At 44.1% G+C, this 24,495-nt stretch overlaps 1 protein-coding gene across 3 annotated transcripts in view; it reads right to left on the bottom strand.

The window, feature by feature from the left end:
- PIGN (phosphatidylinositol glycan anchor biosynthesis class N) overlaps positions 1-24,495 on the bottom strand; it is a 478,983-nt gene that overhangs the window by 374,603 nt on the left and 79,885 nt on the right. For all 3 annotated transcript variants that reach the window (XM_075314844.1, XM_075314846.1, XM_075314845.1), the window contains exons 7-8: positions 15,227-15,357; positions 8,709-8,816 (exon numbers count right to left, since the gene is read on the bottom strand). In XM_075314844.1, the coding sequence (XP_075170959.1) occupies positions 8,709-8,816; positions 15,227-15,357 (239 nt within the window). The remainder of the gene's footprint in view (positions 1-8,708; positions 8,817-15,226; positions 15,358-24,495) is intronic.

Below are 24,495 nucleotides of genomic sequence, written 5' to 3'. Positions count from 1 at the left end.
CAGATCTTTAGTTTTGAGCTGAGCAGCATGGACATTTCGGAGTTGTAAAAATCTAAAAAAATGACTATTAGGCACATGAAACTCATTATGTAACTGTTGAAAGCTCTTCAGCATATTATCAGATTGTATTAGGGCCAGAGCATAAATGCCACTCTCTTCCCACTCAAAGGAACCTTCCAATTGTAGCGCCCGGTCCCACCAGATTCGAAAGGGGGCGCTCTTCCTCTCACCTGTCAAGCCCCAGCATGGCTTCCACGCGCACTACCGCTCCCAGCCTCCGGCAGCGACGTCCTTCCTCTTGCCCGTCCCATGGCTCTGCAGGCTCTGCTCCTGATTCAGGTCCTGCTGGGCTTCCTACTCACTCCCGGGGTCATGCGCTCTGCTCAAAAGGCTGCTGCAGCCTCTTCCTGCCTCCCGGCCACACACAGATATGCAGTAAGTGATCTTAGGCTGCGCGTGAGTACACGCCCCCTTTCTTAAAGTGGTAGCGTCCCATTACCTGGAAGTGACGTCAGAGGTCACCTGTTACCAAAAGGGTATTTAAGTTCGCCTTCCCTGACAGAAGGTGCCCAAGCAACGCTCCTAATAGTGCGTTGCTAGTATCCAGGCCCCTGTGTACTATTGTTTGTATCTGTGCACCAGCTACTTGTTCCTAACCCTTTGTCTCGCCATAGTGCCACTCCTGCGCTATACCTGCTGTGGACGCCACCTGTGCCATACCTGCTGTAGACGCCATCTGTGCCATACCTGCTGTGGGCGTCACCTGTGCCATACGTGCTGTGGGCGTCACCTGTGCCATAACCGTGTCCTACCTGCTGTGGACGTCACACCTGTGCTATACCTGGCCTTAAAGAGACTATTGCTACGGGTTCCTGGCTGCCGTGCATTTAGGCCCTTTGGAGAGGCACCACACACTCCTTGTATAGGGGTTCGCTGCTGGTCGCTTTCTCAAGGGAGTCCGGTACACGTTCCAGTGGGTCCACCCCCGGACGCTCGCCGCCCCTCGGTGAGCGTAACACCAATTTCATAAATTCAGGCAATACTGGATTATGCTAAAGCAGACTAAATACAGGGCAAGCTTGATTGCCCAAGATTTCCTTCCCTCTGTCCTATATTTTATATATCATAGATAGCATTGGTATTTTAGCTAATGGTTTCATATCACTCCCTACCTCTACAGAATAAGAACATGACAATGAGTAATCTGTTTAACTAGTTGTCCATTTTTCCCCTGATCCTCTCCCCAATCCCATCCTCTCCACTACTGAATTTTGGCAGCCAGATAGTATATCCAAGCGTTGAGGATGTCTATCTCCCCATCTGTCTTATCCCTCTGAAGATATTCCAACTTTAGCCTAGCTTGTTGCTTTTTCTAAGGCCCCCTTCACATGTACGTGTTAGGTCCGTTTCCGTATGTACCGGAGACACGAACACACATGCTCCAATGTTATTCAATGTATGGAGTTACACGTGCGTTTTTCCATAAGGTGCGTGTGTCCATGTGCGTGATACGTTTGTTTGTCCATAAACCCGGATGCATGTCCGTTTTCTGCACGGAACACGCACCCAATGAAAGTCTATGGGTCCGTGAGCACACCTACGTGACACGGATGCATCTCCATATGGTCCGTGTACGTTTTGTGCTTTTTTGAAGCGATGTCTGTCAATCTTTTTTTTCTGTGTATGTTAGTCAATCTCCCTCAGTCCGTCAGTCGGTCTCTCTCTCTTGTCTGTCCCTCTCTCAGTCTGTCGGTCAGTCCCCCCCCCTCTCTCATACTCACCGTTCCACGATCATTGCCGCGACGCTGCACGGTTAAAAAATCTCCGGCGGCTTTTACTATTTTGAAAAAGCCGGCCGCTCATTATTCAATCTCATATTACATGCTTTCCCCGCCCACCGGCGCCTATGATTGGTTGCAGTGAGACACGTCCCCACACTGAGTGACAGCTGTCTCACTGCAACCAATCACAGCCGCCGGTGGGCATGTCAATATCGAGCAGTAAATAAAATAAATAAATAATTAAAAAAAACGACGTGCAGTCCCCCTCAATTTTGATACCAGCCAGGGTAAAGCCAAAACGGCTGAAGGCTGGTATTCTCAGGATGGGGAGCTCAACGTTATGGGGAGCCTAACAATATCAGCCAGCAGCCGCCCGGAATTGCCGCATCCATTAGATGCCACAGTCGCGGGACTGTACCCGGCTCATCCCGATTTACCCTGGTGCGTTGGCAATCGGGGTAATAAGGAGTTAATGGCAGCATTCCATAGCTGCCACTAAGTCCAAGATTAATCATGACAGGCGTCTCCCCGGAGATAGCTTCCATGATTAACCTGTAAGTTAAAGAAAATAAGCACACACAACGAAAAATCCTTTATTTGAAATAAGAAACAACAAAAAACACCCTCGTTCCCCATTTTATTAAGCCCGAAAACCCCTCCAGCTCCGGCGTAATCCACGGAGGTCCCGCGATGCTCTCAGCTTTGCTACATGAAGGTGACAGGAGCTGCAGTAGAACACCGCCGCTCCTGTCAGCTCCACGCAGCAACTGAGGTGAGTAGCGCGATCAGCGATGATGTCACTCAGGTTACTCGCAGCCACCGCTGGATCCTCCAACTGTGACAGCAAGTCGCCCTAGTGACAGCGATGAAGTCACAGGTGAGTTGCGGTCTCGGGTGGAGGACTCCAGCTGGCCGCGGGAAACCTGAGTGACAGCAGCGCTAATCGCACTGCTCACTTCAGTAAATCAGGGGATTAGCGGTCACCGGTGAGTCCTTCACGGGTGACCGCTAATCAGTACACGACACAGACAGAGCCGCGGTATGACAATGAAGTCGGGTGAAGTTCACCAGAGTTCATTCTCATCGCGCGACGCTGTCTGTCTGTCTGCTGTCAGCGGGCATATAGCAACGTCATTGTGCATCACACACGGACAACACACGGACAGTACACTTACGTATCTAACACACACACTGACATTCCACACACACACACACAGCTAGCATACACAATCACACGGATGTCACACGTACCAGAAAAACAAACAAAAAAAAAACGGAACACGGACCCGAAAAACGGCACGTAAGACACGCACGTGTTTTTCACGGACGTGTGAAGGGGGCCTAAGACAAAGATCTAAATAGGCTATGCACGTCTTGGAAATAATATACTGGAATTCACACCGGGAAGTTGTGCAGTATGTATAGCTATTGCAGCATAAGGACCATTTTTTATCAGATTACCCATTCATATAAAGGCCAGAGTCACCAGGCATTCAATTTTCCCCTAAAGTTTCTAGCAATGGAGTAAAATTAAAGTTAACATATTCTTGAAGCTTTGCAGTTACCCTAATACCCAAATATTTGATTTATTTTGCAATTACAATATTTGTATGCCCGATAAGATGGGCGTCCTAATCTGTGCCTCCTGTCCCTCCTTTCACCATCCTCCTGAGATGATTGACGTGGATGACGCCTCGGGCACCATCCACGCAGGTGGGCAAAACCTCGCTCCTGCGCAGACACATTCCCGGCTTTTTTGTCCTATTACTGGTAGAGCTGAAAACATAGGTGCGTCCGCGCAAACTGGCGAGTTCTCTGCGCAGGTGTGAGATTATGCCCTGCGATGTGCAACACGCGTGTGACGTCATTCACATCCCTGGGCAAAATGTTGCATCTGCGCAGAGAAGTCGCCAGTTCACACAGGTGCACCTGTGATTTCTTCTCTGTCCGCAAAAGGATAAAGCAAAGTGCACCTGCGCGAGCATGGAATGTCTGCACAGGTGCAAGAATTTGCTCGCCTACGTGCATGGCGCCAGAGGCATCATCCACGTCAATCAACACAGGATTTCAAAAGTAGTACAGGAGGCACAGATTAGGACGCCCATTGGACCAAACCGGGCAATTTACATATATGTTGGGGGATTTTATAAAGGTATTTGTGGGGGGGGCATCAGGGGGTAAGATGCACCTTTACAGAATGCAGCAAAGGTGCTGTTTAAGGTGTTAGTTTTAGTTTAGAAGGCCAAAATCTGGTGACAGGTTCCTTTAATGGTTATCTGACGAATGTTCTGCTACACTCAATGGACTTGGGCAAGCAAATCATCAAGATCTGCTGCTGGTAGCTTCGTTTGCAATTGCCAACAAATTGACATTCCAGAAGTGGTCGATGGGAGACAACACCAAAGATGTTGCAGACCATGGTAGTAAATTTTTTGGCAAGCAAGCTGCTCACGGTAGCATGTGTAACGCCCTGGCCTATCAGGTCGTCACAAGGGTACCGTGCAATCTGCCCTTCTGCATGGTACCCGCTCCTCCTTGGTTACGGGTCCTGTCCCTTTGGTGTTGCTAAGCACAGGTGTACACAAATCCTGAGGAACACTCTGCACCACACCCACCAAACACCCATTGGGTAGCCTGAGGGGAACAGGGACGCCCAGATGGAGGGATGGAAGTAGGAGGGCCAGAAGTGTCAGGAGAAGAGAGGAGAGGAGTGGAGAAGTGCCAGTGAGCGGTGACAGGAAGGGTCACGCTGCGGAGCTGGGCTCCTGTAACAGTCCCAGGTGCCAGACGTTGGTCTGGCCTGGAAGGAGCTGGAACCCCGGTCGCAGGGGGTAGTGACAGGGGGCACGGTACTGCCACGGAGGGCAGACCGGCAGCCTTGTGCTACAATCGCGCAGGGGCCAGGGCACGACGGGGTACGCGGACCCTTGGCTTGGAAGTAGCTTCACGCAGCTCAGTAATTCACCCGACGGGAACGGAATCTTCACAAACCGCTCCCCACCCGCTCCAAAATCGGAGTACTAGTGCAATGAATGGATAGGACTTCCCAAAACCGTCCAGAAAATCCCAAGCGTGGACCCTGAGAGCAAGCTCACCCTGCTAGCCACGCAGGTGAGCGGGACCCGAGTAGTTCTAGGTGAAAGGGATTCACCAAGTGTAAACACGGTGCCAAGGGACAAGGCTTCAGACCAACCAGCAACGCCAAAAGGGCACGGACCCAACGTACTCGGATTAAGGCTACAGGACGTTCAAGACTTTGGTTTACCTGGTGTCAGTGTCAGCATCTCTGGACTGTGTGAGTACGTTGTGCCCCTTTGCTCCCAACGGGTCCCCAGCCTGCCAGCACCGAGCCCCGGGACACCTTCCCCTGCCCACGGAGGGGTTAATATCTACAGCTGCCATTTCATCGCTCCCGGGTGCTCCCCTCTCCCCTAAACGCAGCAGCGGTGGTATTACAACTTTTACCACAAACCGTGGGTGGCGTCACGAACATTATCCAAATCCACCCTTTCCATTCCCCTTTTATTTTCGAGAGGCCGCGCGACCCCGCCTCGGGTCCGGAGAGTCCTCGAGCCACTGCGGATCCGGATCTGAACAGCCCGTCGACTGTCGCGGGGGTGGTACACATGAATAACATGCTTTCTCGCGTTAAAAAATCTGTCATTGCATCCAAGACAAGTGTGACTTATTGCTGAAAAGCCTCCATTTCATTCTTGTTGTGCATCTTGATCGCTATTGAAAACGGTGGTGTGAGGTCAATGGAACATCTGTAAAGAAGACGATTGGTCCATAGCCCAATGATGTGCAAACACCTTTTGATGCTTTGTGTAGACACTGACACTTTAAAGAAGTTATCCACTACCCTAACTCGTCATTTTTTATTCATTAATTGTGCTATTATGTGCCACTAAATGCATCCATGCTCTTATTATAGTGATATAAACCTTCTATAAAGTAGACAGCATCACTTGGTGTTTCTCAGCAGCAGCTTTTATATTTAGATCCATCCCTTCCTCTCCCTAGGCTTACTGTGTGCTAATACTACAAGTTCCATCATGCATTGCACTAGCCTCTGAGCCAGAACTTAACACGCCCTCTCCATTCTCCACCCTGTGCTGCTGAAGCTATCGGGAGATATCAAGGGTAGGTACCAGCCCATCTGGCAATTGCCAGATGACCAGTACAGCCTGGCCACTGTTTGTTTGGTTGCAAAGTTCAGCACTTTTCCACTGTCCATATCAGTGAGTGGATTACCAAAACCCTTTTCTTTTGAAATGCAGAATACAGTATTTGACTAGGTGTTGGCCCCTGCTGTTAAAGGGGTTATCCGGCTTCTTTGACTTTTTTTTTTTATTTCCCTATTGGGCTACATTGGGGCAGGTAAGTAGATAGAGACCACTTACCTGCCCTGCTGTCAGCCCCTCTCCCCCGGCTCAGAGCGGTCATGTGACCGCTCCTGCCGCGATTTTGCTGCTTCCGGTCATTGCACGTCTACATGGGCAGGGCCATGTTGACATGCAAATGTGGAACAGCTTGTGCCTCCCTGCTGGGCGACTACAGTGTGATGAACCCCGCCCCCCTTCCCTGCACCCTCCCACACATTCCCCCCGCACCTCCAGTAACCTCCCCCTGCACTGCTGTGGGGTCCGTGACCTGGGGGCGGGGCCTGGCGGCAGCTGCCGTAGTGTCAGCTCCAGCACCGGGCCCCCTGCCCAGGATCGCACATTCAAATGTACCGGCATCACAGATCACCGATGCCGGTACATTTGAAAGTGCTGATGAGAAGTCACTGTCCCTCCCGCTGTCTGTGCGCTCTGCAGCACAGCGGTGACGTCACTACTGTGCTGAAGAGAGCACAGACAGCGGACGAACGTGCAGGAGCGGCGGGGACCGAGGACGGGTGAGTATGTACTCCACATGTGTTCCCGATGGGGATGGGGGGGTTGCAGAGCCATATGTGTGCGTGTGCAGAGCCATGTGTGTGCATGTACGGTGCAGAGCCATGCGTGTGCAGAGCCATGTGTGTGCAGAGCCATGTGTGTACGGTGCAGAGCCATGCGTGTGCAGAGCCATGTGTGTGCGTGTGCAGAGCCATGTGTACGGTGCAGAGCCATGCGTGTGCAGAGCCATGTGTGTGCGTGTGCAGAGCCATGTGTGTGCGTGTGCAGAGCCATGTGTACGGTGCAGAGCCATGCGTGTGCAGAGCCATGTGTGTGCGTGTGCAGAGCCATGTGTGTGCGTGTGCAGAGCCATGTGTGTGCGTGTACGGTGCAGAGCCATGTGTGTGCGTGTACGGTGCAGAGCCATGCGTGTGCAGAGCCATGTGTACGGTGCAGAGCCATGTGTGTGCGTGTGCAGAGCCATGTGTGTACGGTGCAGAGCCATGTGTGTGCGTGTGCAGAGCCATGTGTGTGCGTGTACGGTGCAGAGCCATGTGTGTGCGTGTGCAGAGCCATGTGTGTGCGTGTACGGTGCAGAGCCATGTGTGTGCGTGTGCAGAGCCATGTGTGTGCGTGTACGGTGCAGAGCCATGTGTGTGCATGTGCAGAGCCATGTGTGTGCGTGTACGGTGCAGAGCCATGCGTGTGCAGAGCCATGTGTACGGTGCAGAGCCATGTGTGTGCGTGTGCAGAGCCATGTGTGTACGGTGCAGAGCCATGTGTGTGCGTGTGCAGAGCCATGTGTGTGCGTGTACGGTGCAGAGCCATGTGTGTGCGTGTGCAGAGCCATGTGTGTACGGTGCAGAGCCATGTGTGTGCGTGTGCGGGCAGAGCCCGATGTGGGGCTGTTATTTGCAATGCTGTAGTGATACCAGGTCAGGTGCTGGGGAAGAATATACTGACAGGGACTGTATGTGCAGGGGGCGGGCAGAGGGCGAGGCTGGACACTGGGGAGGGGCTGGACACTGAGGCTGGGCGGTGACAGCTCTGACTGAGGTTTTGCACAGGAAGTGGTCATGTTTGCTGGATCTGAATGTAAACAAGAAGCTGCAGAGAATAAAGGGATAATTCAAGAGGAACAAAAGTTAGAAAACAGAAAATAACAATGTAGGGGTGATTTATATGACAATACAGCACAGATAAACTCAAAAATTTTTGTTAAGCTAATGTCGGACAACTCCTTTAATGTTGAATGAAACTGCCAGCTCAGCTTGCATGAAGCAGAATTGTGATTCACTCCAAAACGTTCACACCCATCATCAGGAGCCCAGTGACAACTTGCTTTTATTTTGTTTGATTTCTGTACTGGAAAAGGAAGTATTAGACGTAACAGAGGAGGAAGAAGAATCTGCATAACAATCCAGTACTATCTGATCCCTGCTGAGATGCGTTCATAGAAGCGATAGACAATACAAGTACAGTATATTACAAAAGGTATTGTTTAGAAGAACTATACTATATGGCAATGAGGTGAAAAAGTAGTGGAAAACCCCTTGAAGCTTGGCATGTGAAATCTAATTCCACTTGCAGCAGAGAATGGGTCAATATGTACCATTTTTTTAAGCTGACGCTGCCACATTGGGAAAGGAAGCTGCCAGCAGTGGATCTTGACATTTGCATACTCAAGAGAATTCAGTGTGGCATAACATTATTCAGGTACCCTTCAACAAACCTCATTGATATCATGCCAAGCTGTGCAAGTGCTATTCATGCTTGAGCTACTCATACTCTATAATGAAAGATATTTTAAACATTTTGTTTCCTTTTTCTCATAATTTGCACATCAATATAACATGTCTATTGATTCTGTGATTTCAATTATTCCACATTTCCTTCTTGGTGTTGCAATTTCAATGCTGAGGAGTATAAAATATACAAAAGTGTATGAAGATTTTCCAAGATGAAAGCATAAACTAAAATAACTATAACTATGTCACTTATTATATTGAAAAGTATTCACTTGTTTTCCTTTCTCTAAGGCTCATACCTGCTGAAACAGTGTCTAGCAGAAGATTTTCTCTTGGGTGATGAACTCCAGCTCCCCAAGCAACCAGTGGTGTCAAGGTTTCAGAAGGATGACCAGCACCATGGGACCCTGGGAAAAAAAATAGAGATCCAAAAGCTATCAATCATTTGACATTTACCTATGACGGTTTAACCCTTCCCAACACATGATGCATTGATGTGTCATATGTGTCAGGGGCCAATGTACAGTATATAGCGGGCTTAAAAGCCGGGCCCACACCATACCCAGGAGATGCTGACTGCGATACATAGCTGATATTTTCCTACAACTGCTCTCTACTTGCTGCTCTCTTACCAGTTGAATCACAAATTGCGACATCTAAATATAGTGATAGTCTACACCAACGAGTGGAAGGTTCTAGTCCATCATGGAGGCTAAAACAGAAGTTAAAAAAAATTAAAAAATTATATTTACACATATATATATATATATATATATATATATACACACACACACATATATTTACATTAGATATATATATATTATATAATATACAGTGTGTGTGTGTGTGTGTGTGTGTGTGTGTGTATATATATATATATATATATATATATATATATATATATATATATACACACACATTTTATATATATATATATATATATATATACATATATATATATATGTATATATATATATATATATATATATATATATATATGTATATATATACACATACATATAAAATATATAAATGTATATATATATATTAATTATATATACACATACATACACACACACACACACACATACATACATACATACATACATACATACATATATATATATATGTGTATGTGTATGTATATATATATATGCATACATATACACACACATACATACAGTGCTGGCCAAAATTATTGGCACCCCTGCAATTCTGTCAGATAATACTCAGTTTCTTCCTGAAAATGATTGCCATCACAAATTCTTTGGTATTATTATCTTCATTTATTTTGCTTGCAATGAAAAAACACAAAAGAGAAGGAAACAAAAATCAAATCATTAATCATTTCACACAAAACTCCAAAAATGGGCCAGTCAAAAGTATTGGCACCCTTAGCCTAATACTTGGTTGCACAACCTTTAGCCAAAATAACTGCGAACAACCACTTCTGGTAACCATCAATGAGTTTCTTACAATGCTCTGATGGAATTTTAGACCATTCTTCTTTGGCAAACTGCTCCAGGTCCCTGAGATTTGAAGGGTGCCTTCTCCAAACTGCCATTTTGAGATCTCTCCACAGGTGTTCTATGGGATTCAGGTCTGGACTCAGACCATTTTCTAGTGCTTTTTGAAGTGTGTTTTGGGTCATTGTCCTGCTGGAAGACCCATGACCTCTGAGGAAGACCCAGCTTTCTCACACTGGGCCCTACATTATGCTGCAAAATTTGTTGGTAGTCTTCAGACTTCATAATGCCATGCACACGGTCAAGCAGTCCAGTGCCAGAGGCAGCAAAGCAACCCCAAAACATCAGGGAACCTCCGCCATGTTTGACTGTAGGGACAGTGTTCTTTTCTTTGAATGCCTCTTTTTTTTCCTGTAAACTCTATGTTGATGGCTTTTCCCAAAAAGCTCTACTTTTGTCTCATCTGACTAGAGAACATTCTTCCAAAATATTTTAGGCTTTCTCAGGTAAGTTTTGGCAAACTCCAGCCTGGCTTTTTTATGTCTCGGGGTAAGAAGTGGGGTCTTCCTGGGTATCCTACCATACAGTCACTTTTCATTCAGACGCCGACGGATAGTACAGGTTGACACTGTTGTACCCTCGGACTGCAGGGCAGCTTGAACTTGTTTGGATGTTAGTCGAGGTTCTTTATCCACCATCCGCACAATCTTGCGTTGAAATCTCTCGTCAATTTTTCTTTTCCTTCCACATCTAGGGAGGTTAGCAATAGTGCCATGGGCTTTAACTTCTTGATGACACTGCGCACCGTAGCACAGGACCTTTCAAGTCTTTGGAGATGGACTTGTAGCCTTGAGATTGCTCATGCTTCCTCACAATTTGGATTCTCAAGTCCTCAGACAGTTCATTGGTCTTCTTTCTTCTCTCTATGCTCAATGTGGTACACACAAGGACACAGGACAGAGGTTGAGTCAACTTTAATCCATGTCAACTGGCTGCAAGTGTGATTTAGTTATTGCCAACACCTGTTAGGTGCCACAGGTAAGTTACAGGTGCTGTTAATTACACAAATTAGAGAAGCATCACATGATTTTTCAAACAGTGCCAATACTTTTGTCCACCCCCTTTTTTATGTTTGGTGTGGAATTATATCCAATTTCGCATTATGACAATTTTTTTTTTATTTTTTTTCATTGAAGACAAATTAAATGAAGATAATAATACCAAAGAATTCGTGATTGCAATCATTTTCAAGAAGAAACTGAGTATTATCTAACAGAATTGCAGAGGTGACAATACTTTTGGCCAGCACTGTAATATATATATATATATATATATATATATATATATATACACACACACACACACACACGAGATAAAAATTAGAGATCATTATATGATCATTTGTTTTTTTCAGAAATAATGTACTCCACATTGATCACCCTTTGAAAGGGTACACCATGCCACTAGAACAGTGTTTTGCAAAAATCTAAAGTGTATCACCATAAAAGCTTTACTTTTTTATTTTGCCCAAAACATGGTGATCATACTTAGAGAACAACAATGACTGAAGCACAGAGGAAGATTATAACTAAATTTCCTAAAGGTAACAACAGTCACCAATCAGTACAAAGTGTACAGGCCTTTGCTTTGAATGACTTCACCACATCTGCGGCCAAAGGACATCACTGGTCTCTCACACTGCTCTGGTGTGATTTTGGTCCACTCTTCTTCCAGTCTCTTCCACAATTCTTTGACTGATGTGGGTTTCTTGGTCATAACTTAATATCTGGAAAATCCTTGGTGACTTTCTATTGGGTTTAGATCAGGACTCTGGGCTGGCCATTTCACTGGTTCAATGTTTTCTGTTACAAGGAACTGCTTTACCCATTTTGCTGTGTTACAGGGGGCAGTGTCCTGCATGAAAATTGCTGGCTGATTGAGTGATGAATGCAAGTAAGAAACAGTATGTTGTTGAAGAAGGTTCTGATGCACACTTGCATTCATTCTGCCATGTAGCTGTATGAGATAAGCAACTCATGCTGCAGAAAACATTCCCCAAACCATTACACTTCCTCCACCATCTTTTACTGACTTCTTAATGCACTGTGGATTCAGTCTTTCCCAGTTTGTCATGAACATAATGTTTTCCATAAGAACCAAATAAAAGAAACTTCCTTTCATTACTAAAATGAACTTTTCCTCTGTCCACACTACAAGCTCCTTTTGACTCTTTCTGCTAATGAGAGGTTTGGTCACTGCAGAGTGGGCTTTCAGTCCAAATGCTCTTAAAGATTGTGGCACTGTATGATGAGACAGATCCTTACCCTGTTCAGTGCTGAACTCCCAAGTAATTCCAGCTGAAGTGTTGAAACTATTACCCATGGAGATTCTCTGCATTATCCTATCCTCTCTTACATTTGTCTTTCTAGGGTGACCAGCCTTCTTGGGGGACTTGAAAGAATTTGTGATGTTATAAAGATGTAATATTCCTGAAATCACAGACTTTGAAAGACCAATTTCTCTTGCTATGGCTCATAGGGTCACCAGTTTGGCCTTCATCTGGACAACCTACTGCCGGAGGGTTTCAGTCGCTTTGGAACGGTACATCATTTTTGCAAAGTCAATGCAAACTGGAAAGTTAGGCAGCAAGTTTTATCCAAATTATCACCAATAACTTGCAGGTGTCTTAAAGCGTTCTCTAATTTTGATCCGAGTTCTTTTTCATTTATCTCATTTACATTTTTTATGTGCTTTGGAATAAATTCAGTTGATGAAATCATTTTAAAATACTGCTAGGTTACTCATGTTAGGATATAATCAAATAGGACTACACAATGACTGCAACATTTATGAAATTATGTGTTGTTCTCTAATTTTGATCTCCAGTGTTAATCAGAAAAAACAACACATCCATAAAAGTATGATCTAGCAAAATATAAAGTGAATTAATATGGAAGATAAAAACTGTAATGAGAATAATAGTCAAAATGCAAAAATTTAGACTTTTTTGTTCTCGCTCCTCTCTAAAAAACAATTATATAGAAAAAAAAATCCAGCATCCAGATCGTGATGAATACAAAATCTGATTTATTAGATGTAAACTACTAAACAATCTTATGCATTGATTAAGAATTTTCTCTGAATTACGATTTGCTAGCCCTAATATTATTGTATGCTCTGCATAAGTTCGTTTTAATGATGTACATCTAATAAATCGGATTTTATATTCATCGGGATCGGGATGCTGGATTTTTTTCTACATGCTTTTATCCTTGGCTGCACTCCAAGTCTCCTACAAAAGACCTGAATTAATCTGCAAGATGCATTGGGAACACAGGTGAGCTGACTCTTTGAGGTATTTTTGTTCTCTAAAATATTACAATAAAAAGAGATCAAATTGTTGTATACTAACCAAAAAAGGCATTAAAAAAAAAAAGGGGTCAGCCTGCCAAGCCCAAAACAAGCCCTCGTATACGTCTAACAATGGGGGGAAAAAAGTTACGGGTCTCCGAAAATGGCGACACAATACAATTTTTTTTTTTTATTCGGAAATTTTTTTAACTACTTAAATAAAAAAAAAAATCATAAATATTTGGTACTACTGTAATTTCACAGACATTGAGAATCAAATTGCCTGCTCATTATTACCACACCATAAAAACTGTAAAAATAAAAGCCTATTTCTTTTATCCTATCCTTATTTCTTACCATTTCACTACAATTAATTATTTTTTCCAGTACACTATATGGAAAAATAATCTCAATCAAAACTACAACATGAACTGTGAAAAACAAGTCATTGTGAGTAATTTTAAAGGAAAAATAAAAGAAAAATCTTATGGCACCTTCAGAAATAAAAGCAATAAAAACAACATAAAAAAATGGCATGTCATGAAGGGGTTAAACCAAACTAACTATAGTAAATGTTTATAACCCTATTCCCTTGTACCTTATAGATCTATGCAACTTATTTGTTTGTGAGAAAGGTTAGTCACCACGAACATGACCAGCACGGTGGCTAAGAGGTTAGGACTGTTGTCTTACAGCTCTAGGGCCCAGGATTCATATAGTATGTATATTCTCCCTATATTTGTGTGGGTTTCCTAATGATACTCCAGTATCTTCCCACACGCCAAAAGAATCATTGTAAGATAAGTTACCGTCAAAGACATTGACCCTAGTATGTGCTACATAGAACATAATTACGGTAGATTTAAAAATGACAAGTGCTGACAATCTCGATACAGCAATGCAGAATCCTGGAAGGCAAACCTAACTCATCGCATTGCAATATAGTTCCTCCAATGTTAAATAGAAGGAATGGCTTTTCAAATAATTGTGTTGGAGTCTGTAATAGCACCCAATATTCCAAGAAATAAAGCTTTAATGGCAAAAAATGAGATAAAATCCCTTAAAGGGTTACTCCCAACATTGTAAGAGATCACCTATTCACATGATAGGTGACAAGGTTGTAATCTTTACCCTGTAGATCTCCTCCCACTAATCTCAAGATGGGAGCTCGAAAATGTCCGGTCAGGGAGCAGCGAAGGCCGTACAAGCAAGCTACTGCTCTATTTATTCTCTATGGCCCCCAATACATCAAAGTAACTTTGCCCGCAATTATGGCGTAAAGTTTTCTGGAAAGTCGCAACATTTTTGTGCTACTCAGAGTTTTCACACAAGTCCACTGTAATGGCCGGAGCTGGGGTGGGACAGGGGCACGGTGGGGGCATGACGCCCCAGCTGGTCTAAATGATGACGAGCTTAAGTGTTCATTATATCACAAAGATTTATGGCAAGGCACTTGCCACTCGCCACTCCTTCTCTTAATAAAGGACAGTCTGACTTTACCATGCCCCCTCATCAAGGCCAGCAAGAAAATCAACCATCTTGATGGATTGGGGACTACATGTCTACAAGAGACAGCCAAATATAGAGCTCCTATAGATAGGTAACTTTCAATGATAGAAGTAATCCTTTAGAATAAAGCAGATACAGTTCTGAAATATTATATATCCCACCACGTATCATACATACACTACTTCCAATAATATCAGGTGGAAGGGTATTCATCCAGAAGTCTGAATATATCAAGTAAAACCAAGTCTTCTACTTCTACATTGAACTTTGCTACAAGTTATGTCGACCATGGGGACTTCTACAATGCAGGTTTCTTTGCAGGACAGATATTCCCTGATAAGTTTCCACAATCAGTATCGCAGATATCACACAGATCGAGATACTTATTCATGGACAATTCTCCTGTGGCCGATTTTTTTATGACAAAGGGGATGATACAAGGCATTGTAGAAAATACGAAATAATACATAGCCATGCACAGATCTACTCACCCCAGTCTGTCATGCCGTGGTCAGAGGTGAAGATGAAAGCTGTTTTATCATCATTTCCATAAAAGTCTTCAATCAGGGTTACCATCTCTTTGACTCCTTCATCAACTTTCTTCACATTGTCTTTGTACTCGCTTTTTGGGAATGGATCAGAAACACACTCATTGTAATGATAAGCAGCGAAGAAATGAAAAAAGACAGGAAAGTGCAATAGGTTCCATTTTGCCATACACATTTGGAAAGAAAGCTAGTTATTAATTTTCTGTCTCATGGAGAGATCTGACAATGTCTGAAGATGCGAGTGACCTTCACGTCACATTCATTCGCCTGAGACCATTTCATTTCATTTCATGAACAATGCAGCTAACTCTCCAGAGGCACAAACACCTCGTGCTATAGATCTGGGGAAAAACACAACGTAATGTACAGATGTTCTGCAGATTTGATGCATTTCTGTAAAAGCACTGAAGAAAATTATTTAAGGGACTTTTAGGACATAAAAGAGCTATTCCAGGAGGCCCCATAGACTGAGGCCATGATAACTTTGCTTACTGAAGATATTCACGTATTGTATTCAAACAGTGTCTAGAAAACGGAATATTTTATCTGTTGCGTCTCACATGCACACATCAAACTACACAACGGTGGAGGAGATTTACTAAGCAAAATGCACCGAAATTCTGGTCCCAAATGTGCTAAAGAACTATTGGGGGAGGACACCAAAACTGATTAAAGTAAAAAATATTGGTGTAAAGTAATAAAATAAGCAATAAATTTGGCTATTACAGTTTTATCTAGTTTTTTCCCATCTCATTTTGGGATGGTGCTATTAAAAAAGCTAAAAATCTTCTTAAAAAAAAACTTTAACAAAAGGTAAATAAATCCCAAACTCATATTTAACCCTTCCTATCAGAACAATTTTTCCGTTTCGTACTGTAGTTTTTTCCTCCCCTTCCTCCTAGAACTGTAACCTTTTTATGTTTCCATCGACATACCCATTTGAGCGCTTGTTTTTTTGGGATACAGGGGAGGGTGGGGTGAAAGTGTTTTTTTGTGTTTCACCTTCATGTTGCTCAAAGTGGTATAAAACCTGGCATCATGATTACAGAGAAATTGAACAAAAACTCCTTTGTGTTTATATATACATATATATTTGGTTAAAGGGGTTATCTGGCTTATTTTGCCTTTTTTTTTGTCATTTTACTATTGGGCTACATTGGGGCAGGTAAGTAGATTTCAACTACCTACTTGCTCTGCTGTCAACCCATCTCCCCTGGCTCAGAGTGTTCATGTGACCTCTCCTGCTTCCTGTGATGTCACCTCAACAGGGGCAGGACCTTGTTGACGGGCAACACAGCCGAGGTCATGTTGCTGGCCTGCTGGGTGGGTACAGTGTGTGGAGTCCCTTCCCCCTTCCCCCGCACCCTCACACACATCCTGTAGTGCAGTGGTCTCAAAAACTGCCTGTACGCCGTATGCGGCCCCTGATGCTGCTTGCGGTGTGCAGGTCTGCAGACCCCTTGCTGATCGGTGCCTGTGCTGAGGCCGCGCAATCAGCGCTTCATATCAGAGGTCAGATTTCCGGGCGCTGCGCAGATGCGAGCTCTGTATACAGCTACTCTAATGATCAGCCGCCGGCCAATTAGAGGCCAGCAGCAGATCATTGGAGAAGCTGTATAGAGAGCTCAACCCTGCGTAGCGCCCGGGAATCTGTCCTCTGATATAAAGCACTGCCAGCAACGGTCCCTGCACCGGCAGCGTTCAAGAAGCAGGAAACTGTCTCACAAAGAAACGAGGACAGGGGAGAAGAATTTGTCTTTGGGATTATTTTGCATGTGTGAATAATGGCACAATAGGGGACACTACTACAGGATGGAGCATTGCTCCAAGAAGAGGAGCAGAAAAGGGGACATTACTATAAGAAGAGGACCAGGAAAGGGGACATTACTATAAGAAGAGAACCAGGAAAGGGGACATTGCTACAAGAAGAGGACTAGGAAAGGGGGCATCACTATAAGAAAAGGACCAGGAAAGGGGGCATTACTATAAGAAGAGGACCAGAAAAGGGGGCATTACTATAAGAAGAGGACCAGGAAAGGGGACATTTCTACAGGATGAGCAGAAGTATGGGCACAATACTATAGGATGGGGAAAAGGATGGGGCACATTACTACAAAATGGGGACAAAAATGGGGCACATTACTATAGGATGGGCACAAGGACAGGGAACATTACTATATTATGAGCACAAGGATGGGCACATTACTACATTATATGTGCAGTGGATGTGATGTGAGGTAATTGTGCTGTCACAGATGAGAGGTAGTATCACTGCTCTGTATTTCCAATGCTGGAGCGATCAGTGCTAAGCAGAATATTGACAGCCAATGAGTGTGCAGAGTGTGAGGTTGGACAGTGAGGCTGGGCAGTGCCAGCTATGACTGTGAGGTTTGGCAACCAAGGAAAGGAAAACATCAAGTTTGCTTGAGTTGCAGTTAAAGTGTCTGCAGATAATAAAGGAATAATTCAATAGGAACAAAAGTTAGAAAACAACAAAAAAATTAGGAATGTTTTAGATGACAATACAGCACAGATTAGCTTAAAAAAATTTGGGAGTTTAATGTCGGACAACTTTTTTAAATATCATTGGTCGGAGCTAGCACCAATCGCTACTATTAGATAGATTTAGGTTCCAGACGTATCAGACGGCCAGCACCTACCATGTACGAGGCAGGCTCAGCTACAGGTCCCACAACATACATCCACAACTGATTAGTAATGCAAATGCATGCTACAGGTTGGGAAGGGGTCAAAAGATGTGCCATGTTTTGTAACTAATTTATTGTTCCATTGCATATAAATTAAAAAATTGTAATAATGCATCAATTTGGCAAATAATCTTTAAAAAAGTGTTACTCCCATCGTACTTTCATCCTATATGATGACTGAGCTGTGTTATTCTTATTGATCCATCCAGCAAATGAAGGTGGCACAGAACTGATTTACCCCCATGTTCCCATCACAGTGGTGGTGCGGAAAACTGCAGCAAAGCTACATACAGGTGTAGGGGGGCAGCTGAAGATTCTGCCACAAATGGAAGACCAAGAGTGGTGCCTTATAAAAAGATATGTAGAAATAATTGTAGTGCTAAATCAGCATGAAGGCTCCGAAGTGACAAAGTTAATACTTTTACTGGATGACTTGGAGTGTGCTGCAATTTCCGCCTTCTGCATTTGCATATATATATATATATATATATATATATATATATATATATATATATATATATATATATATATATATATATATATATATATATATATATATATATATATATATCAGTACAGGCCAAAAGTTTGGACACACCTTCTCATCTCTAGAACAACTGATAAGAGGAGACTTTGTACAGCAGGCCTTCATAGTACAATAGCTGCTAGGAAACCACTGCTAAGGACAGGCAACAAGCAAAAGAGACTTGTTTGGGCTAAAGAACACAATGAATGGACATTAGACCAGTGGAAATCTGTGTTTTGGTCTGATGAGTCCAAATTTGAGATCTTTGGATCCAACCACCGTGTCTTTGTAGAAAAGGTGAACGGATGGACTTTACATGGCTGGTTCCCACCGTGAAGCATGGAGGGGGAGGTGTGATGGTGTGGGGGTGCTTTGCTGGTGACACTGTTGGACTTTTATTCAAAATTGAAGGCATACTGAACCAGCATGGCTACCACAGCATCTTGCAGCAGCATGCTATTCCATCCGGTTTGCATTTAGTTGGGCCATCATTTATTTTTCAACAGGACAATGACCCCAAACACACCTCCAGGCGGTGTAAGGGCTATTTGACTAAGAAGGAGAGTGATGGGGTGCTACGCCAGATGACCTGGTCTCCACAGTCACCAGACCTGAACCCAATCGAGATGGTTTGGGGTGAGCTGGACCGCAGAGTGAAGGCAAAAGGGCCAACAAGTGCTAAGCATCTCTGGGAACTACTTCAAGACTGTTGGAAAACCATTTCCGGTGACTACCTCTTGAAGCTCATCAAGAGAATGCCAAGAGTGTGCAAAGTAGTAATGAATGAAAAAGATAGCTACTTTGAAGAACCTAGAATATAAGACATATTTTCAGTTGTTTCACAGTTTTTTAAGTATTTCATTCCACATGTTTTAATAAATAGTTTTGATGCCTTCAATGTGAATATACAATTTTCAGAGTCATGAAAATAAAGAAAACTCATTGAATGAGAAGGTGTGTCCAAACGTTTGGTCTGTACTGTATATATATAACAGAGACACTAGCTTTGACATTCTGGTGATTTACTAAAACATACAAGGTACAGTTATACAATCAATATGGGTTTAAGTGAAGACTTGCAGCTTTTTAGGTTCACTCACATTCGTGTGTGAAATATGGCTCCATTGTTGCTCTGATATCGTCTTGGAGAGAGATGAAAGTGACATTTTGTATCTTCATGTGGCACAAAAGGATGTTTGTCCTTGTATTTAGCAAAAAAATAAGCAATTAATATAAAAAAAGACATGGGATTCTTCACATTTTTCATAACCAGCCAAGGTATAGCAGACAGCTGGGGACTGGTATGTTTATTTTTTATGTCAGCTGACATTATCCAGCTGACATCAACCCTACAAACCATTACCCTGTTTGTTGCAGCACCAGGGCAATGGGATCGGCACATCTAATGGAGGTGCCACCTCTGGGGTGGCTGCAAGCTGCAATTTTTAGGCTGATAAGGGACTAATAACCATGGGCCTCCCCAGCCTGAGAATACCAGACCCCAGTTGTCAGCTTCACCTTGGTTGGTGATCCCATTTGGGGGGTGACCTCATATTTTTTTTTTTTATTATATAATTTAAAAAAACAGCAGAGGGTGACCTCTGTTTGCTGTCTGCTTTACTTTAGATGGCTAACAAAAATTAGTTATTTATTTTGTTGCTAAATCCAAGGCAAAACACCTTTCAGTGCCACAGGAAAGGCACTAAAGGGTACCAGCTTAGAATATGTAGGGGGTGAGACATTATATAGCTGTTTAATCTCTATCTTGTTATCCTAGCTTCCTGAAGTATGTAAAAGATTATGTTAAAAAACAAATTACGTACACATGTCTCTGTGCCGCACATTTTCCTTGAACCCGCTGACTTGAATTGGTAAGGCACTCGCAATATGCTGTGATTTGCCTAGCACGCCGAATTTTGCACAGGAAAAACCTGCAGATATGCTCTGCTCTATTGTTTAACATTGGTGCGAGTGCAATGAGATTTTTTTTCTCACATTGCACGTGCAGATTTTATACGCAGATGTGACTAAACTCTTAATTTGTGGGTACTCACATCCTAACTGGACGAAGGGCTTAGGAATTACAGCTCTTCACTCCCTTCACTCTCTGGTAATTTTCAGTTTTTCGTTTTCGACGATGAAATTGCACACAAAAGTGCAATTCTTTGATTGTTTTTGGTTTTTTTTTTTCATTTACTCAGTTCACTATATGATTAAATTGTATGGGCTGTACAATTCTCCAGGTCAGTACGAGTTCATAGATACCAAACATGTATACTTTTAATTTTATTTAACTGGTGAAAAAAAAAATTCTGAAATTTGTCAAAAAAAATAAATAAAATAATTGCGCTTTTGTAAAACTTTTCTGAGACGCATAAAGTTCTCATTTTTCAGGATCTGGGGTTTAGTGATGGATTATTTTTTGCATCCTGAGCTGATGCTTTAATGACCGTATATCAGTTTTTGATAGATGTGATGTATTGATCCCCTGTTATTGCTTTTTAATGCAATGTTGCGGTGACCAAAAAACGTACCGTATTTTTCGGACCATAAGACGCACTTTTTTCCCCCCAAATGTTGGGGGAAAGTGGGGGGTGCGTCTTATGGTCTGACTATAAGGTTGCGGGTGCGGGGAATGAGGGTGCCGCGGTGGAGCGGGTCATCGCCGCACCAGCAGGCTGTAGCAGCCTGCAGCAGCCTGCCGTGAACACGTGGGCCCGCTCATTACATATGCACGCCCATCCTCCCGCCCATCATCTCTCAGCGAAACCGGCGCTGACAGGTGGGCGGGGTGATGGGCGGGAAGGGGGGGGGTGTGCATAATTAGCAGCCGGCCGTGATCACCCCTGGCAACTACAGCCTGGAGTGATCATGTGCGGCTGTATTCACTGCCCCCCGTGCATCATTATCAGCGCGGGGTGCAGTGAATCAGTGTACTCACCCGTCACCGTGTGTGGAGCCGCCCCCCTGCAGCATCGCGTCTTCCTGTCTGTGCCGGCGGTCAGCTGATCTGGACACTAGCGGCGCGCACCGTGATGACGTCATCGCTGTGCGCGCCGCTAGTATCCACCAGAATCGATCAGCTTACCGCCGGCACAGACAGGAAGACGCGATGCTGCAGACACCCGTGACGGCTCCACACAGCGGCGCTGCAGCTGAGACAGAGATCGGTGCTTCAGGGAGTGAGGAAAGGTAAGTATAAACGTTCATTTTTTTTTTTCCTGTGCCACAGGATACACGCCATTTACCAGGATGGGGGTATATCATGAGCAGGATGGATGGGGGCATTTCATGAGCAGGATGGATGGGGGCATATCATGAGCAGGATGGATGGGGGCATATCATGAGCAGGATGGATGGGGGCATTTCATGAGCAGGATGGATGGGGGCATATCATGAGCAGGATGGATGGGGGCATTTCATGAGCAGGATGGATGGGGGCATTTCATGAGCAGGATGGATGGGGGCATTTCATGAGCAGGATGGATGGGGGCATTTCATGAGCAGGATGGATGGGGGCATTTCATGAGCAGGATGGATGGGGGAATATCATGAGCAGGATGGATGGGGGCATATCATGAGCAGGATGGATGGGGGCATTTCATGAGCAGGATGGATGGGGGCATATCATGAGCAGGATGGATGGGGGCATTTCATGAGCAGGATGGATGGGGGGTATATCATGAGCAGGATGGATGGGGGCATTTCATGAGCAGGATGGATGGGGGCATATCATGAGCAGGATGGATGGGGGCATTTCATGAGCAGGATGGATGGGGGCATATCATGAGCAGGATGGATGGGGGTATTTCATGAGCAGGATGGATGGGGGCATATCATGAGCAGGATGGATGGGGGCATATCATGAGCAGGATGGATGGGGGCATATCATGAGCAGGATGGATGGGGGCATTTCATGAGCAGGATGGATGGGGGCATATCATGAGCAGGAAGCAGGATGGATGGGGGCATTTCATGAGCAGGATGGATGGGGGCATATCATGAGCAGGAAGCAGGATGGATGGGGGCATTTCATGAGCAGGATGGATGGGGGCATATCATGAGCAGAATGGATGAGGGCATTTCATGAGCAGGATGGATGGGGGCATTTCATGAGCAGGATGGATGGGGGCATTTCATGAGCAGGATGGATGGGGGCATATCATGAGCAGGATGGATGGGGGTATATCATGAGCAGGATGGATGGGGGCATATCATGAGCAGGATGGATGGGGGTATATCATGAGCAGGATGGATGGGGGTATATCATGAGCAGGATGAATGGAAGGTATATTATTAGCAGGATGGATGGGGGGTATATTATTAGCAGGATGGGGGGTATATGAGCAGGATCATATACAAGGCATGAGGATCCTTATCAGAATGGGGTACCTTAGTAGAGAATTTGGGGACATTACCCCCATAACAGTGTCAGCAGCAGATCTTCGCCCCATAACAGTGTGTCATGACCATATTTTTTGGTTAAAATTTTATTTTCCTATTTTCCTCCTCTAAAACCAGGGTGCGTCTTATGGTCAGGTGCGTCTTATAGTCCGAAAAATACGGTAAATCTGTCGTTTTGATTTTTTTTCTCGTTACTCCCTTTACCGATCAGATTATTGATTTTATATTTTGCTAGATCGGGCATTTCTGAAAGCTGTTATATTATATATGTGGAGGTTTTTTTTATTGTTGTTTTAATTTTAAATTGGGCAAAAGCAGGGTGATGTGAACTTTTGTGTTTAAGTTTTTCATATTTTTTTTAAACTTTTTCTTGTTTTTACTAGTCCTTTTAGGGGACTTGAAGCTGATGAACTGTGATCGCTTTTTCAGTTCACAGCAATGCTTCAGTACCGTAATGTCAGTGTCAGCCTCCAGGTGGCAGCAGGCTATCCCGGTGTTCTGTGTTTCCCAATGAAGTGACCGAGAAGGAATTATTAACAATTGCATTTACCGTACCTTATGGGTTGAATTTATTTTGATAGATTGGGCAGGTCGCAATTTTATATATTGGCAGATTTGGATACGGCAATACTAGATTTACTTACGGTACTTTTTTATTTTATTAATATATTTATAAATAACATATATATTGCTGCAATGGGTGGGATCAGAGTCAACATTGATCCAAGTGAGCGGCATTGATCTTCCAACATGCTGCAGGCTCCATTGATCTGCCAGCGATTGACACAATGGACTTAAAAAAAAGGCTATAGAGGTGGCACATACACAGATTGGTCTCGGCGGCCATTATTTTGAAGTCCATCGCGTCAAGCACCGGCGGTTCAATGGAGCCTGCAGCACGCCGGCCGGAAGATCAATGGCGCTTGCCGCCACGATACCCCAAAGCCCACAGTTATAGCTGACCCTCTGTCCTGTGACCCTCCTAAGCCGATCCACTGCAGTGAAACTTCCCCCTCCTCCGAGCCCTCAGTATCGCCGACCCTGCACCACCACCGCCACCCTGGTAAGGCATATCCAGATTATAAGATGTACCCCCATTTTTCCCCCAGATATGGGGAAAAAAGTGAGTCTTATAATCCGAAAAATATGGTATATACATACACAACTCACAAAAAGCTAGGGGTATTTGGCTTTTGGATAAAATGTATGAAAAATGTAAGAAGTTCACTGTACAATGATATTTTATCAGGAAATTAGAGCATTTATGTAGAAGCAGGCAATAGTGATTTCCTCATCTCAAACAACTTAAAGACACAAAAGCCAACAACAGTGGTGGGTATACCCCCCAAAAATGTCAATGTCTCAATGACTTGTCATGTGGCCTTGAGCATCAATTTCAGGTTGACTACAACGTCTCCTGCTGTTCACAAGTCGAGTTATTGTCTTCCGAGGTATGGCATCCCACTCGTGTTGAAAGGCAGCCCTTAGGTCATTGAGGTTCTGGGGTAGAGAGTTACGAGCCTCTACAAAGCGATACAGCTGATCCCACAAGTTTTCTTTGGGATTCAGGTCTG

The sequence above is a fragment of the Anomaloglossus baeobatrachus genome, chromosome 6 (assembly GCF_048569485.1).
Source record: "Anomaloglossus baeobatrachus isolate aAnoBae1 chromosome 6, aAnoBae1.hap1, whole genome shotgun sequence".
NCBI classification, from domain to species: Eukaryota; Metazoa; Chordata; class Amphibia; order Anura; family Aromobatidae; genus Anomaloglossus; species Anomaloglossus baeobatrachus.
This window is presented reverse-complemented; position numbering and strand designations above follow the sequence as displayed.